Below are 13,870 nucleotides of genomic sequence, written 5' to 3'. Positions count from 1 at the left end.
TTTAAAGTAAATCTCTTGAACCTTTATCGTATTTCTCTGATGAGAGGAGACTGAAATGGGAATTGTTCTAGGCACCAAGCACATAAAAACCTACATACTTTAAAATTCAGTTGCCAGAATCATAAAAATAAAAACGCAAGTGATAAACGTATGAAAAAGTTCACCCTAAGAATTAAGGAAATGCAAATGTTTTAAAGTTACTGTTATTTCACCCAACCAAATTAGCAATTGGAGAGAAAAAACACACTGCACTGCAGATCAGAGTACCCTGAGAGAAATGTTCCTGGAAAGCAACCTGGTTTTATGTTTCACAGCCTTTACAAAATTAATAACCATTGACATGATAATTCCATTTGTAGGAATTTAACTTGAAAGTATCTAAAAACCAAACAAAAACTTATGCTTGGAGGGGCACCTGAGTGGTTCAGTCGGTTGAGCAGCTGCCTTTAGCTCAGGTTCATGATCCCAGGGTCCTGGGATCGAGCCCTGCATCGGGCTCCCTTTTCAGTGGGGAGTCTGCTTCTCCCTCTCCCTCTGCCTGCCTCTCTGCCTACTTGTATTCGCTATCTCTCTGTCAAGTAAATAAATAAAATCTTTAAAAAAAAGAAAAAAAAATTATGCTTGGAGATAGAAATACCGTAGCTTTACAATAAATAAAAACAGCAAACATAAATGCCCAAATATTAGGAAAATGAAGTAAAGCACAGTACATCTATACAGCAGAATACATTTTAAACGTCTATTCAAAGACTTAAGCATGGTAACAATATAGTAAATATAGTTAGTCTAGGCTTATCTATATAAAAACAAAGAATGAAAACAGGAAGAAAATAAGTTAAAATGACAAAAGGGTTAACTTCTAAGCAGAAGTATTACAGATTTTCAAAATGTTCTCAGTATTTTTTAAAACTTAGCAAATGTACTACAACGAACACTTGTTTTATTATCATCAGAAAAAGTAAAGCGAAAAAATATATAGACTTTTTAAGGACTGAATATTATGTACCTGTTATCACTGTACTTACCTCTGCAATTAGTTCTTTGGTTCTAAAAAACTTTTCTCTGGCATTTTCATAGACAGCTGAATTCGTAGAGCCTTGCTGGAAGTATGCTGCACCCAAATCATAACACACCTAAAATGGTAATGAACACCAATCTGCTTAGTAACTTTTTTTTTTTTTTGGAAGATTTTATTTATTTATTTGACAGAGAGAGATAGTGAGAGATAGTGAGAGCAGGAACACAAGCAGGGGGAGTGGAAGAGGGAGTGGCAGGCTTCCCGCTAAGCAAGGAGCCCGATGCAGGGCTCGATCCCAGGACCCTGGGATCATGACCTGAGCCGAAGGCAGACGCTTAACAACTGAGCAACCCAGGTGCCCCGTAACTTTTCATTTTTAAGAGCTTACAAAACTCAAAATTATGTTTAGCTCAGCAAAACAGGTACATATAAAGAAAAAAAAAAAACAAAACACCTTTCAGTGAGCAATGAAACAACGTTCTTAGCCACAAGCAACAGAATCCAGCAGACTGATTTAAGCACAAAATAGATTTAACTGGTAAGATTTCAGGGGCCTTTAGAATTTCTGGGCCAAAGAATCAGGCTTGGAAAACCAAAAGGGGAAGGGAGGCAAGAAGCCAAGATGAGAGCCCAAACTGACCTAGGAAGCACTGCAGCCGTCTCAACACTAGACTCCAAAGCTCTTATCACCTGCGGCCACCAGCTCTACACAGAGAACAACAGCGAGCTATATACTCTTGCTAGGGCTGCCCCTAGAAACCAGAGGTTACTGTCACTGTTGCTGCCACTCACCACCATAATGGATTCTCTGCCATCTCCATTTATTTTATTTATTTTTTTAATTTTATTTTAGAGACAGAGAGAGTGCCAAGCATGTGCATGAGTGGGGGAAGGGGCAGAGGGAGAGAATGACCTGAGTCAAAACCAAGAGTCTGACACTTAACCAACTGTGCCACCCAGGTGCCCCAATCTCCACTTCTTTTTAAAGTGGGGGAGAGCAAATGACTGCCCAGAGTGAAATATCGAGAAATTTGAACTATAAAAGAATAGAAAAAGACAACTGAAAAAGTACTAACAGAATTTGTGTATTTCTTCAAGAACCTTCTTAAACTGATGCCTAGATTCACCAAATGCAGAACTCAAAGACTCAGATTATTTAATTCAACTTGAACATTTTATGAACAGGAACAAGGCCCAGAAAGTGACAATGTCTGCCTAAAGGCATATAACCAAGTACCGGCAGAGCCCAGGCTCAAACCCAGATCCCTACAGCTCCTTATATCCTGTCTCAAGTTTATTCTACACATGGCTGACAGTTTTTTGTTTTTTTTTTTTAAAGATTTGAGAGAAAGAGGGAGCGGGAATCTCAAGCAAACTGTGCTGAGCATGACGTGGGGATCAACCCCACAACCTGGAGGTCATGACCGGAGCAGAAACCATGAGTCAGACACTCAACCAACGGAACCACACTGGTGCCCCAACAGATCTTTCTTTAAAAAGTCTTCAAATTATTCCCCCAAGTAGGAGAAAGTTCAAATTCCTTGGCCTGATTTTTAAGGGTCTCAGAATCAGGACTAACTTCTCTCTCCAAATCTCTCATTCTACTACTTCTCTTCAATTTCAACCACACCAGCCTTTTCAATTCCCCATTCCTATCAGATCCTAGAAATAAACTTCATTCCACACCCTTTATTTCCATCTACCAAAACCAACCTTAACCAACGGATACTTATTTCTCCTCCAAACTCCTAAGCTGTAACAGTGTGATATTCATTAGAACTACTCTTTACTAATACGCAATATCTATACAATACATAAATATATGTTCTGTCTTCTTGAGCTAATCAGGATGAATTCTCCGCCTCTAGGATACTGCCTTCCACTATTTAGTCCACATTAAATGTCTGGCTGATTTTCATCCTAGAGTGCTTCCTCCCACCTGAAGCAAAGGGGTGCTAAAGAAGTTTAAAAAAAAAAAGGAAATAGATATACAGGTATTTATACACACATGCACACGTATTATAATTTCATATAATTCCCCTTTCCAGGCAAAGACAGAGTACAAGATACCAAAACGATATTTTCAAGTTTTACTATATTAACTAGCCATCAAAACAAGTTTGGGTTTTTTTTAATTTTTTTTTTAAGATTTTTAAGTAATCCCTACACACAATGTGGGGCTCCAACTTAGTCCAGGAGTCGCATGCTCCATCAACTGAGCCAGCCAGGCACCCCCATTAAAACAAGTTTAGGGGCACCGGGGTGGCTTAGTCGGTTGAGTGTCTTGCCTTCGGCTCCGGTCGTGATCCCAGGGTCCTGGGATCAAGCCCCGTGTCAGGCTCCCTGCTCAGGGGGAGTGTGCTTCTCCCTCTCCCTCTGCCTGCCACTCCCCTTGCTTGTGCTCAATCTCTCTCTCTCTCTAATAAAATCTTAAAAAACAAAACAAAACAAAACAAACAAAAAAAGCTTAAATTCTAGAGGCACCTGGCTGGCTCAGTACAGCATGCAACTCCTGATCCCGGGGACATGAGTCTGAGCCCTTAATTAAAAAAATAAAACAAGTTTAAATTCTGTAATTAAGAGGTAGTCAATAGGTTAAAAACAAAAAGTCTGATAATAAAAGTGCCCTGAAGGACAGGAAATACTTTCAGATTTACTGGGGAATGAATGTAAAGATATTCCTTTTGAGTCAGGTAAATTTTAGTAATACAAAGAATGCACTTTAAATATTAACATGCCAGGAAGTGAGTATTGCTACTGATTTGCCATTCAAGACACAGAATTAGGACTCAGCTATGTAATTAAGAGAATATTTGATAGCTTACCTAGCACACTGAGATGTTTTGTTAAGAGTTTTGTTTTTCATGTTACATCACCCACTCTATGGTGAAAATCAGAAGTATTACCAATATTTTTCAAACAGACTCTCAGTGATTATAAGACACTATGGTACCAGAATCTCTCCTATATGCAAGTTCCATTAACAATTTAAAGAAGTTACCAATTGCAATCCTCACTTCTATTCCAACTGTGACTCCATCTCAACAGGCACTGAAAAACTACCTTCAATTCTGCAACCAGCTAATCTGAAAAGGCACCTCCCAACACTGTCATGGTTAATCCTGCCCATTTCAGAATGGGAAACAGTGATTAAAGAAATCATGCAAGGGGTGCCTGGTTGGCAGAGTGGGTAGCGTATGAGACTCCTGATCTCAGGGTTGTGAGGTCGACCCCCACTTTGGGGGTAAAGTTTACTTTAATTTTTAAAAAAGAAACTGCCAAACTGTTAAATAAATAAAAAAAAAGATGACATGCCAACTCACACAAAGAAAAGAACACGGAATATAAAATACAGTATCCTCGTGGCTCTTTAGGCAGTTTCTGAATGTTTTAAAATTTCTATTATACTCAAGATTCTGTGCTAAAAAGTGAGGAAGATGGGAAATACACATTAAAAAAGACACCTCAGAGAGTTTACAATCCAACAGAGAAAAAGACAACATGAATACATAATTTCTCACAATATCAACTAAAAGCTGTCAAAGGGATTAGAGCCCAGAGTTACAGAAAGCAAACAACTTTAAGATCCTTAAAAAACTAGTTACTTTCGGGCGCCTGGGTGGCTCAGTTGGTTAAGCGACTGCCTTCAGCTCAGGTCATGATCCTGGAGTCCCGGGATCGAGTCCCACATCGGGCTCCCTGCACAGCGGGGAGTCTGCTTCTCCCTCTGACCCTCTTCCCTCTCGTGCTCTCTATCTCTCATTCTCTCTCTCTCAAATAAATAAATAAAATCTTTAAAAAAAAAAAAAAAACTAGTTACTTTCTCTAGGAGCCTATATTTTTCAAAGCATAGTATTTGTTTTGCAGGGTTTTTTTTTTTTTGGTCTAATTAAATATCTAATAATACAAATGAACTGTAAAAATCAGTTACATGCTCACTGCATTCTCAATATTTAAACTGTTTCCTAAACACGACTGGGAAATGATTTCAGAGATAATAAATCAAACAAAACTTCCATTTATTTTAGAAAAATTTAAGTGAAGTCTTAAAAAACTTACAAATTAAATATGATGCAAAAGGGTGCCTTGGTGGCTCAGTTGGTTAAGTGTTTGCCTTCGGCTCAGGTCATGATCCCAGGATCCTGGGATGGAGCCCAGCATTGGGCTCCCTGCTCAGCGGGGAGTTTGCTTTTCCCTCTGCCTCCCCAACCTCCCCCCACTTGTGCACGTGCTCACACTCTCTCTCAAATGAACTCTTTTAAAAAATAAATATGATGCAAAGTTTTAATAGCGTCTTAAATCAAAATCAGAGAGACAAAGGCAGAAATTAAAAATACCAAAATGATCTCATTAAGATTTTCCAAAAATTTGCCACATATTGATTAAATAGATATAAATACCTGGCACTGCATCTCCTCAGTTCTGATTTTCAATCCAGCGGTAGAACTCTCAGTTTCTCCATTTACCATGCCTGGCTCCACTGCCAATAAATCTAGTGTTCGCATCGTGTGGACATAAAGATCCTTGTTTAATTTAAGGGCTGCCTCTAGTACCAAAATAGAATCAGAAGCTTGCTCTTTTAGCTACAAAAAATTCAACAAAAAAATTATTAAAATACAGAAATCACAGAAAATTAACCAAAATATATTCACAGGATACTCAGTAGCTTGTGGTACTAAGCCATTAAAAACATTTAACACAGCAAGAGTGTAATTAGATCTGTTTGAGATCGTTATCTTAAATTCTAAAAAATACAGTAAGAGTTCCTATTGTGAAATTAGAAAATATGAAGTGGAAAAGATATTTTTTTTTAAACAGAAAATTGAAAGAAAAATACTTTGTAAAGATTTGCTTCCACCGCTTTAGTCAAGAAATGTTTGTATACATCATTGTGTTGGCCATTTAGTAGGCACTAGTAACAAAAATAAAATGATGCAGGTTTTTTCTTCCACATTCAAAATACTATAGCATGTTAATTCTACACAGATATAGAACATTTCTTATCTTCCCTCTCCTCTCCCAGCTCCTGGACTTTACATAGTATCTCTGGCACACTGTAGGGTTAAAGAATTACAGAGATCATTTTTAAATTATGGTAAATCCCACATTTCTACTTTTTTATTAACTAGATTAAAAAATAACTGCTATATTTTTCTGACTACAGAAGTAATTTTAAAATATTAATATGTGTTTATTGTAGAATTTTGGAAGAATATTAAAGAATATAAAAACATCACCTGTAAGAGTGATTTCTCTTACCTGTTCAAGTATCACAAAAATTCAACAAAAGAATTAATGGTGAAGAACCACCATTAACACTGTAAAGTTGTACAACTTACAGTTATTACCAAACTAAGTTCTAACAGTATAACCTAAATGTCATTTCTTCTAGACCTTGCCAACCCTCATATACCTAAGGTTAGAAGAACCATGTGAATATACTCCGCATGCACCCCAGAAATATGAAAGTGTAACTGATGCCGATACTCACTACTTTCAAAATATTTTCTGTTAGCTCTTTCTCCTGTTGCATCTGATTCATACTAAAAGAGAAATGATTGAAGCTTAGAATTTTCCATCTTTTGAGTAACATTTGATGCTTTTCAAATCATTATTCTTCAAAGTGAGGTGGAATTTAAATAAAAATGTTAATGCTATTTCTTTTCAAGCTTAAAAATAAATAAAAACTCGGGGTGCCTGGGTAGCCCAGCTGGTTAAGCATCCAACTCTTGTGATTTCTGCTCAAATCATGATCTCAGGATCCTAGGATTAGCAACCCCTCCCCCAGCCAAGCTCAGTGCTCAGCAGGGAGTCTGTTTGAAGATTCTCTACCTCTGCCCCTCCCCCCACTTGCTCTAAAATAAATCTTTAAAAAAAAAAAACAAAAAAAACCTCAATTATGATGCTTATTTAACCATTATTTTCCCATTTGATTTGTGTTTAAAAAAATAACCCTTGGGGTGGCTGGGTGATAGACATTGGGGAGGGTATGTGCTATGGTGAGCGCTGTGAATTGTGCAAGACTGTTGAATCACAGATCTGTACTTCTGAAACAAATAATGCAACATATGTTAAGAAAAAAGAAAAAGAAGAAGATAGCAGGAGGGGAAGAATGAAGGGGAGTAAGTCAGAGGGGGAGACGAACCATGAGAGACGATGGGACTCTGAAAAACAAACTGAGGGTTCTAGAGGGGAGGGGGGTGGGGGGATGGGTTAGCCTGGTGATGGGTATTAAAGAGGGCACGTTCTGCACGGAGCACTGGGTGTTATACGCAAACAATGAATCATGGAACACTACATCAAAAACTAATGATGTGGGGCGCCTGGGTGGCTCAGTTGGTTGGGCGACTGCCTTCAGCTGAGGTCATGATCCTGAAGTCCCGGGATCGAGTCCCACATCGGGCTCCCTGCTCAGCGGGGAGTCTGCTTCTCCCTCTGACCCTCTTCCCTCTCGTGCTCTCTATCTCTCATTCTCTCTCTCTCAAATAAATAATAAAATCTTTAAAAAACAAAAAAAACAAAAAAAACCCAAAAACTAATGATGTAATATATGGTGATTAACATAACAATAAAAATTTTAAAAACAATAACCCTCAATTTAAGACTAAAACTTACTGGCAGCAAAAGCTCATTTATATCAAGTTAGAAACTATGCTCTCTAGCTCCAAATCGGGTAAGCTGCTACCTAGAATTTAAGAATTTGGTTTAAAACTCCACATACAGATAAATTCAGTAATTAACTTTTGGACTCCTAAATCAATTTTACATATTAAAACAATTTCCCTATATACAAAACAAATACACCTTCACATAAATTTAATTATATGAAAAAATCTTACTACTTTGGAAGTGAGCTAACACTTACCAAAGATGAAAGGCACAATTCACAAAGCACGCCCCCTCAGCTTTCCAGAGCTCTCTCTCTTCTAGATGTCCAGAGCCCTGCCTGATTCTCTCACCGTTCCAACGCCTCCAAACCTACCTGCATGCAGGCCTTCTGCCCTCTGGGTTCTACTCTACACCTTGTGTGCCAGGGGTTTTTTAAAAACTTGCAAGAACATTTTTTTAAAAACTCTGATGAAAAAAAGTGCCAACCAAGGGTCATATCTGCCAACTTACACACTTAACTGAGGAGGTCCAGGTTTTGCCTGTTTGACAGGAAAACTACTTTGAACAATTGTCCTAATTGCCCTGAAAAGAAAAAGAAAATTTAATATATTATAAATGTCACTTATTTTTCCAAGTACTCCTTAGAACGTATATTATAAATTATCTGAAGTTTTAATTCAGATAAAAACTTCATAAATCATCCACATTTTTATCAGAATGCTCTTATCTATGCAGTCAATTTTCTCCACCATCAGATTCACAGTTTTTAAGATCCTGTGAGGATCTCTAGGGTATAGGGGACCCTTAAAACATACCCCTGAGGGGTGCCTAGGTGGCTCAGTCAGTTGAGCCTCTGCCTTCACCTCGAGTCATGATCGGGGCCAGGGTCTTGGGGTTGAGCCCCAAGTCGGGCTTCCAGCTCAGCAGGGAGTCTGCTTCTCCCTCTGCCTCTCCCCTCCGCAGCTTGTGCTCTCAATCTCTCACATAAATAAAAACTTAAAAAAATAAAAAAAGCATACCCCTGAAAGCCAGAGTGCAATTAAACAGAGGCTGCCCTACACATGTGAGGTCTATAAAAAATTTACCATCTGTTGTAGAGAAGGATAGCCATGGCAGTGGTTGGAGGTAAAGTGGCCAGATCCATGTCCACATGCTTCGTCCCAGGAGGAACTTTACTGATACACAGCAATTCATTTAGTAGCATATTCAATACTGGAACAGACAAACTTAAAAGAAAGAAGCAAAAGGTTCATGTCTGCATAAGAAGCATAAAATACACAATTCAGTATTTTCACTGAAAATAATTACACTGCTAAAGGACTAAATCCACAGGGCCATTTTATTCACCTGTCTCAACAACTTATATGAAAATATTAAATTTCAAAATATTTTTAAAATCTCATTATGAAAACAATTTACACATACACAAAAGTAGTCAGAATATAATGAACCCCTATGTGCCCATCACCTAGTTTCAACAACTAGCAACTGATGCTCATCTCTATTCTTACTTCCCTTCTTCCCATACTATTGTGAAGCGAATTTTTAACATTAAATCATTTCTTCCTTGTGTGTTTCAGAACAGATCTCCAAAAAATTAACTCAATAGGGGTGCCTGGCTTAGTTGGAAGAGCATGTGACTCTTCATCTTGGGTTCATGAGTTTGAGCCCCACCCTGCATGGAGAGATTAAATAAAACTTTAAAAAATTGGGGCGCCTGGGTGGCTCAGTTGTTAAGCGTCTGCCTTCGGCTCAGGTCATGACCCCGGGGTCCTGGGACTGAGCCCCGCATCAGGCTCCCTGCTGGGCGGGAAGCCTGCTTCTCCCTCTCCCACTCCCCCTGCTTGTGTTCCTGCTCTCCCTTCCCTATCTCTCTCTCTCTCTCTGTCAAATAATAAAATCTTAAAAAAAAAAATTACAAAATTAACATATTCACAGTATTAATTTCAGATCTAAAAAGTTTTCAGTTGCTTATCAAATATCCCATCAGTGTTCAATTTCCAACTGTATCATATACATCATACTTTCTTTGTACACATTACTATCTCTTGATATGCCTCCAGTCTATTAATGGATAGGCTCTCCCTCAGATTAAAGAATTCTTTAATTCTAATGCTTACTGCTGCAGAAGGCTGGTGAAAAGGTGTTTAAACACTACCAATGAGAGCATAAACTACTACAACTCTCTTGGAATGCAATCTGGCAATATGCATCATGGGATTTAAAAATGTTTATGCCATCTGAGTCAGCAATTTAATAATCTGTACTAAGGACATAACCAAAAATTCAGATAAAAATTTAAGGACAAAGATATTTAAGGCTCTGTGATTTATTAGAGTGAAAAAGTAGAAATAAACTAAATATAAATGGGAAAACAGTTAATAAATTCTCCACATGATGGAATTATTTCCAGAAATACAAAATGGGGAAATGTTCATATTGTTATGTGGGGAAAAAAAGAAAAAGAAGGGGGGCACCTGGTGGCTCAGTCGTTAAGCGTCTGCCTTCGGCTCAGGTCATGATCCCAGGGTCCTGGGATCGAGCCCCGCATCGGGCTCCCTGCTTGGCGGGAAGCCTGCCTCTCCCTCTCCCACTCCCCCTGCTTGTGTTCCCTCTCTCTCTGTGTCGCTCTCTGTCGAATAAATAAATAAAATCTTTAAAAAAAAAAAAAAAGAAAAAGAAGGGATGCAGAGTCAGCTGGGCCTCTGACTCTTGGTTTTTGGCTCAGATCATGATCTCAGGGTTGTGGGATGTGGCTCACTGCTCAGCAGGGAGTCTGCTTGAGATTCTCTCCCTCTCCACCCACTAATTCTCTAAAATAAATACATCTTTAAAATATAAACATGTGTGTGTATATATATACATATACGTATATATATGTATGTACACATATACACAAGGAGAGGGGCGCCTCGCTGGCTCAGTCAGTAGAGCATCCGACTCCTGATCTCGGGGTCGTGAGTTTGAGCCCTATGCTGGGTGTAGAGATTAGTTAAAATTGGGAGAAAAACAACAAAAGTTACACAAAAATGTTAGAAGTACTTGTCTCCCCTCCCATTTCCTAGTTTCTGAATTTTACAAGGTATTTTCTCTTTAACTTGTGAGAAAAGGGGGATGAAAAATCATTTTCTAAGCGTAGCCTTGATAGTACTTATTTGTTAACAAGCACTGACTGTAAGATATTTTGATAGTTTGGGAGATAGTGATTGATTTATGACCAGTAAAAAATAACTGATTTAACAGCAAATCATCTGTATTATGTAATAACTATCATTAATTTTCATTCATTTTCTTCAGATATGTAAAAATAAACTGAAACATTTAAAACTGTTTAGGTGTGCATGTTCCCTAGTTACCACATCAAGTAATAATGATCAACTACCTCATAATGGATAAATCTATACTTTAAAAGGTGATTTAAATTCATCCAACATTCAAATATTTTATACCTTTTGAAAAAGTTGCATATTTTACCAAGAATATATATAGAAAAATATTTTGCACTTTAAGGGCTGATTATAAGAATACATAGAAATAACCCAAAATATCTAAATAGTACTTCAAAAATAGATTTCTTTTAAATCTTGTGTACCTTTTCTCTAATATGTCTAAATCCCACTTCAAATGTGCAGCAACTTTAAGAGCAAGTAGTTTTAAAATACGATTTCTCTTGTTATCAGGCGGAGGCTGCACCTGGTTTTGCTCATTAACTGAAGGTTTGGAAGCCTGTTCCAAAAACTGAACAATAAGTTGAACTGGTGCAGGATCTAGGATGTAAAAGAAAATAAATTCTTAAATTTAAGTTTTAATTGTGAAGATGCACAAGGTTTCACTCTACTGGTTTTTGGCCACAAAAGGGAACCCCGACAGCTCTGTAGTTATAACTAAGGATTATGATTTCTAAGAAGTATGCTTAGGGATTACAGGGAAGATCAGGAAGGGTGGTAAGGAGAAAGGGTATCAGACTGGTGCAGAAGAAAACACCTTCCAAATAAGAACATAATAATGGTTTTAGGTTTCCATATCAGCAAATAACCAATGTCGATTAGAGGAAATACATGTCATCTTTAGAACTGTTTTAACACTTAATTAGTGCGACCTGCATCAAGTTTCCTCTCTGCACCTGTTTCCATCAGTGCAAAATAGAAGATACCACCACCTACCTGAGATTATGAAGGCTAAATTAAATGAGGTAACAGATGAAAAGCAAGGCTGGCACCTAGAAAGCACTTAGTAAATGTGTATGAAAAGCAGTGAATTAAAAACACATAATATGATACAGGCGGTTTTAGTGAAAACCACTAACTTCTGGCAGAGTTGTCTCCATAGTTAAGGCTGATGTAAAATGAACAAGCTACATCTTTATGAACTTTATGAGCAAAATACTATAAGAAACTTACGTTTTCATGCCAGTACCTCTTTCCAGAAATGCCTGCAGTTCTCCTCCTTCCCTAACAGCACTCATTAACTGGGGTATTAATCATGATCATCATTAAACCATGTTACAACTGTATAGCATTTCCTACTCTTAGAGATTTCCTCATTTTAATTTACAGCCCAACTCTGGAATATACAGATATATGTGTGCGTATGTATATATGTATGGTCGGTAAAATCCCCTCGCTGAGAAACAAAACATAAATATAACTAGCGTCAGGATCAGCACCAGAACCGCAGTTTCTCTCCGTCTCCAAATTGATCACCGGCCGGAGTTCTATAGGGGTGTGTCAGAGCCAGCCTCCCCAACCCACGCAATCTCACAAGACCACCTCGCAGATGCTAAAACCCCAAACAGTAAAAGGACCAAGGGGGAGGGGGACGGGAGGGGGACGGGAGGGGGACGGGAGGGGGACGGGAGGGCCTTTGTTTTGCTTTTTTAAGCCCTGCACGGCGGTGCCCCGGCTCTGGGATGCTTAATGCTTAGCGAGGGGACCCGGCCAGAGCTCGACTCCGGTTCGCGCCTCCCGGGCCCGCAGCTTCGTGGCCGAGGAGGTGCGGGCGAGAGCCAGGCGGCCGGCGCCGGCGGCCGGGTCCCAGTCCCCTCCGGGTGCAGGCGCCGCGCTTACCCGGGCAGGGCTTGCGCAGATGTTTCTCCAACAGCGACTCCTCCAGCAGGAACTCGAACCAGCTGGTCTGCGGCGGGGTGCAGGGCCGGCTGGAGGTGGCCGCCTCCCGGTCCGCCGCCTCCGCGCTCATCCTGCCCCCGCCGCCGCTACCCCCAGGGACGCTTCCCGGCTCCAACCTGACACTCGGACGCGTGCCTCTAGCCTGTGATCTACGGAACCTCCCGGGGCGAGGCCACACTCAGGACGCCCTGGAAACCCACACAACTCAAAATGGCGGCGCGGCCCAGCAGGAGCTGGGGAACCTAAATCCGCCTCCTTGAGCCCCCGCCGCGCCTCCGGGCCAATCGTTGTTCGAGTTGTAGAGAAAGGGGGCGGGGACAACCCTTAGATCACGCCTCCTCCCCGGTTGCCATGGGAGACGACTGGCAAGGAGCTGGGTCGCAAGTGGGCTTTCACCCTTTCCTGGGAGAGTCTCAGCAAGAAAATAGAACAGCCGGGGCGCCTGGGTGGCTCGGTCGTTAAGCTTCTGCCTTCGGCTCAGGTCGTGATCCCAGGGTCCGGGGATCGAGCCCCGCATCGGGCTCCCTGTTACGCAGGAAACCTGCTTCTCCCTCTCCCACTCTCCCTACTTGTGTTCCCTTTCTCACTGTCGCTCTCTCTGTGTCAAATAAATAAAATCTTAAAAAAAAGAAAATAGAACAGCCTCATCCAAGATTACGGCGGGCGTCAGTGTCCTCATAAAAGACAGCGAAGACTACCTGTGTAAACTGTGATCCAGGCAAAGCTTGTCTTCGGTGCTTTCAATTTCTCCATTTCCATTTCCTAGATTTCCTCCCACTTAGGTCCTCTCGGCCAGCCGAGGTGCCCTACTGGCTTGGGCACTAGCGTCCCTGACCATCCTTCCTCGAAGGATGACAGAATGATGGCCCGCAGTGAGATCCAGCTTTTCTGCTACTTCTCAGGACTAGCTCTCAATATTTAGCGCCTAATTAATCCTCTTGATATCCCAGCTAGAGATACTGTTAATCCCATTTTACATTTACCTCCATTCTGTAATGTTATGTTTTTAAATTAACAAAATAGGAGAAAGTGTATTCGTAGGTCGTGCATACGCTCTATGTCAAGAGCGCAAACTCGTCTAGGTTAAGCTGTTTAAACTCTCTGAACCTTAGTTTCC

At 40.2% G+C, this 13,870-nt stretch overlaps 1 protein-coding gene across 1 annotated transcript in view; it reads right to left on the bottom strand.

The window, feature by feature from the left end:
- INTS8 (integrator complex subunit 8) overlaps positions 1 to 12,989 on the bottom strand; it is a 51,467-nt gene extending 38,478 nt beyond the window's left edge. The window contains exons 1-7 of the mRNA XM_025870849.2: positions 12,694 to 12,989; positions 11,220 to 11,394; positions 8,713 to 8,853; positions 8,138 to 8,209; positions 6,510 to 6,561; positions 5,419 to 5,601; positions 1,026 to 1,133 (exon numbers count right to left, since the gene is read on the bottom strand). Of these exons, the coding sequence (XP_025726634.1) occupies positions 1,026 to 1,133; positions 5,419 to 5,601; positions 6,510 to 6,561; positions 8,138 to 8,209; positions 8,713 to 8,853; positions 11,220 to 11,394; positions 12,694 to 12,823 (861 nt within the window). The 5' untranslated portion in view covers positions 12,824 to 12,989. The remainder of the gene's footprint in view (positions 1 to 1,025; positions 1,134 to 5,418; positions 5,602 to 6,509; positions 6,562 to 8,137; positions 8,210 to 8,712; positions 8,854 to 11,219; positions 11,395 to 12,693) is intronic.
- Positions 12,990 to 13,870: the final 881 nt, after the last annotated feature.

The sequence above is a fragment of the Callorhinus ursinus genome, unplaced genomic scaffold, assembly GCF_003265705.2.
Source record: "Callorhinus ursinus isolate GAN/ISIS: 27379988/994484 unplaced genomic scaffold, GSC_fseal_2.0 scaffold5, whole genome shotgun sequence".
Taxonomy (NCBI): domain Eukaryota; kingdom Metazoa; phylum Chordata; class Mammalia; order Carnivora; family Otariidae; genus Callorhinus; species Callorhinus ursinus.
Note: the sequence above shows the minus strand (reverse complement) of the source record. Positions and strands in the feature narration are given on the sequence as shown.